We start from the raw sequence: 3,846 nt of genomic DNA, 5'->3' as shown, positions 1-3,846 counted from the left end.
CAGGGCCACAGGGCCAGTGAGGCGGGGGCCCGGGGAAGGCGGGGCTCCCCAGGAATCCTGGGTGGCCTTAGCTGTGGGAGGGGGCCTTCAGGAGGCAGGGGCCCGCGGGCCTCCCGCTGCCATGGCAGGGCTGGGAACAGAGCAGGCACTAGCGGGTGGCAGGTGCGAGGAGGCCAGCAGCCTGAGGGTGGAGGCCGTGCGGGAGTGAGTGGCGGCGGCAGCGGCAGCAGCTGCATCGACAGAGGCGGAGGTTGTGGGCATGGGGGAGGCGTTGGCGCTGCTGGCGGACGACATGGAGGAGGTGGTGGCGGAGGAGGAGCAGGAGGAGCAGGAGCCGCGGGAGGAGGAGGAGGAGGAGGAGGTGCAGGCCAAGGAGCGGGAAGAGAAGCCCCGGAAGCAGGGGCGCGCAGAGCCAGGGAGCGGACCCCCGACCTCTCTGAGCCCGCTGGAGGCGCTGGGGGCCCTTCAGTTAGAGCAGAGCGCTGTGAACGCCCAAGCCAGCGGGGCCTACTTGCGGCTCAAGCGCAGGATCCGACGGAGGCGGGAGCCTCGTTTGGATCGAAGAAAAGCCATCATCCAGGACATCCCCGGCTTCTGGGCCAAACCTGTATACTTGCTGCTGCTGCTACTGCTGCTGCTGCTGCTGCTGCTGCTGCTGCTGCTGTTGCTGCTGCTGCTGCTGTTGCTGCTGCTGCTGCTTGGGGCTGGCTGCTGCTGGAGGGCAGGAGGGGGCCGAGGAGGGGGAACAGGGCGAGAAGGAGGTTGGGACAGGGGGAGGAGGAGGGGAGGCGGCAACGGACTGGGGCCGGGGCCAGGGCCGGGGGTCTGGGTGCGGGGGCGCAGGGCAGGGTGGGGAGGGGAAGCAGGAGGAGAAAGAAGAGGGGACTGGGAGCGGCGGAACAAGGGGCAGGAGGAAGCGAGGAAGGCGGGCGCCAAGGCCAAGGGAAGAGGCCTGAGAGTGGAGGCATGGAGGCCTGCAAGGGCACAGCATGAGGGCGCTGAGGGCCAAAGGCCAAACGTGCAGGCGTGGGAGCGCCAAATTTGGGTGGAACCTTCTGGCGTGGGGCCTGCAGGGGAAGCCTTCCTGGGGTCATGGGGCACACGGCAACAGTGAAAAGCACGCGCAGAGCCCCCAGCACCTTCCCCACAGAGCAGAGAGTGGAAGTGTGCAGTCTCCGGGGGAAATCCCAGGAGACCGGTGGGCGTGCAGGACCCATCCCAGTCAGCCAGAGGCTGTGGATATGTTGCCGCCACGTCCGTGCCAAGGACCCAGGTCGTCCGCGGCCAGGTGTGAGCTGCAAGAGGCCCCCGTCCCGGGCAAGACTACGGGACCCCAGACACGCCCTCGGGTGGGCTCCGAGCCCGGCCTCCACCGGGCCTTCTCGTGCAGGCAGAAGCACGTGCCCTCCCCGTTGCACCCTGTGAGTCCCCCGGAGCTGCAGACTTAGCCATACAGACAGACTCCTCTCACCGCAGAGGGCGGCTCAGAGGCCCGGGGCTTCCTGTCAGCACCCCTGGGGCGTCCCCTACTCAGAGGAGGCATGGGTCCACGGGGGCAGAGCACATCCCGACTCCGCCCGCGGTGACAAGCCTGCACCCAGCACACGCAGGCCAGCTAGAGGTCGGGGACGATCGGGGAACAGGCGCTCCCCGAGGGGGTGCGGACAGCCCAAGATGCACGGGAAGGCCGGAACCCCGCCTCCACGTGCGTGTGAGACGGCAGGGCAGGGGCCGAGGAGGTCGGAGGTGTGGGGCGATGGGGTGGGCAGCAGTGCGCGCCCGGAGTCCCGGCAGATCGCCTGTCTGGTCTCTTCCTTTCGCCCCAGCCTGGCTGTGTTGGCTGTGGCTCTTCCAGCCGTAACACGTGAAGGCTCCTTGACCTACTGAAGATTGTGAATCATCCCCAGCTGTCGGCCTTGATCAGTGACCGAGACGAAGGTGTGCGGAGCTACATGATCCAGCTGCAGGTCAGGCCGGGAAGACGGAGGCCACGGTGGGGGGTGAGGGGTGGGGGATGGGGGATGCGGGGCGGAGGGGGCCGGGTGTCCCCGAGGGCTGGGTGTGAGCAGCGGGAGAGCGGAAGGGGAAGTGGTTCATCCCTGCCGGGCAGGCCAGCTCAGGTGGCCGGGACGAGAGTTCACTCTTCTCCTGCTGTTGGGCGTGGCAGGCGCAGGAACTGGGCCGCCCCGAGTACCGCTGCAGACTGATGTTCTTTTTCCGGAGCAAGCCCTACTTGTGCAACCAAGTGATCCTTAAGGAGTATCACCTTAGCTTCGCAGGTAGGTGGGCTGTCCCGGGATGGGGGAAGGGAGCGGAGCGGGGCGGGGCGGGGCGGGGCGGGGTGTGCCCCGGAGGCCTTGGACGCTGGGCCAGGGCGATCCCTCCCCGTATCCCCACTCTTCCTCTAACAGTCGAGCGCTGCGTTCCACTCCAGTCCAGTGGTTCTGGGATTACGAACGGGGAGCCCCCAGCCGCAGGCAGGACACCGTCAGTCTTCACTTCCTCAACTGGTTGTCAGGCCACAAGTGCCCCGGGTCTAACGGGATTGCTGAGGTGGGGGTCCCTCGGGGCCTGGTCGGAAATGGCGACGTCGGCGGTGGCCAGCTGCTCGGGGAAGGGGTGTGGGCCCTGTCCCGACCTGCCCGTTCCCTCTGCCAGATCATCGGCGAGGACCTGTGGCCCAACCCCCTGCGCTGCTACCCGAGGGAGCAAGGCGCCGGGAGAGGTAACTGAGAGGGGGACACGTCCCTGAGGAGCCGGGGGCTGGGGGTGTTGGTGAAGAGTGTTTCCCGGACCCTTTCCCAATCGGGGAGAGGCAGGCTGAGAGAAGCCTGGGAGCGGGGCGACCCCAGGCCGCCCAGGGAGCGGGCGCGAGGGTGAGCCAGGGGCCCGGAGGACCCAGGCGCACGCGCAGAGCACCGAAGCTTTCAGCTTTCGGTGAACGTCCCAGGGGTGTCCGAGAAAGGAGCGGGCCTCCTCAGGCACCCTCATGTGCGTCGGCACTTCCTGGCTTCGGCCCTCCCTGGGGCCTCGTCCGACTGCCTCCGCGTTTGGGATCAGCTGGGCCCCTCCGTCCGCCCCCGGCCGCATGGCCAAGGCCTCCAGACGCTGAGGAGGTGGGCTCCCGGGTCGCGTCCCGTCCCTCTCCTGGGCTGGTTCTCCCAGTCTTCCCTGAATGTCCAGGCGCATCCCTTAGCGACCTGGCTCCACCCGGACGGCCCTGGAAAGGGCCGCAGGCTGGCTGGTGGCCAGCGGGGAGGCGCCGGGGAGAAAGGGCGGGGCGTGCTGCCTGTTGTGCGCCATCTCTCCGGTTGTCTGTTGGACACAGGCCGCTTCAGCTACGCCTTGTGTTGTTCCCGAGCGTGTCCGTGTCGTTCTGTGCACGCGTGCCCGCGAGCAGGCTTTCTCACGCGTCGGTGGTCCTGCAGAGCTGGCGGTGAAGGCGACGGAGCAGGCGAGTTCGGCCGAGTAGAAGGAGAGCCCGGAGGCGCGTGCAGACGCGGGAGGCCGGCGGCCGGGGTCTGGGGCAACGGAGAGGAACGAGGAAAGGATCGCCAGTGGAGGTTGCAGAGGGTGGGCAGCACGTACCCGGAATGAGGCCGAGAGAGACATCAACAAGCTAACGAGTGCTCCTGTCTTGCTCCCGTCCTGTGTGATTGTTCGCGGGTCGCCGATTGGCGATGTTCCGGCCCAGTCCGGTGGGGCTTTTGAACCGGCTGCCCGTGTGTGGCAGAGAGGCGGTCCTGAGGAAGTGGAGGACGTGGGAAGGGCAGGACTCGGCTGCTGCTCCGGGGAGGCCAGGTTGCCTCCGAACAGGGCAGGGTCTCGGAGCAGGAAGCAACGAAA

General features: G+C 67.9%; 1 protein-coding gene across 1 annotated transcript; it reads left to right on the top strand.

Moving 5' to 3' along the window:
* The first annotated feature begins 255 nt into the window (after positions 1 to 255).
* LOC135320360 (uncharacterized) lies at positions 256 to 2,733 on the top strand. Its single transcript, XM_064483441.1, has 5 exons — positions 256 to 681; positions 1,274 to 1,421; positions 1,908 to 1,967; positions 2,168 to 2,279; positions 2,435 to 2,733. Exons 1-5 carry the CDS (start codon positions 260 to 262, stop codon positions 2,731 to 2,733), a joined length of 1,041 nt encoding a protein of 346 aa, XP_064339511.1. The 5' UTR covers positions 256 to 259.
* Positions 2,734 to 3,846: the final 1,113 nt, after the last annotated feature.

Source organism: Camelus dromedarius, chromosome Y (genome assembly GCF_036321535.1).
Source record: "Camelus dromedarius isolate mCamDro1 chromosome Y, mCamDro1.pat, whole genome shotgun sequence".
In the NCBI taxonomy this organism is placed as follows: Eukaryota; Metazoa; Chordata; class Mammalia; order Artiodactyla; family Camelidae; genus Camelus; species Camelus dromedarius.
Note: the sequence above shows the minus strand (reverse complement) of the source record. Positions and strands in the feature narration are given on the sequence as shown.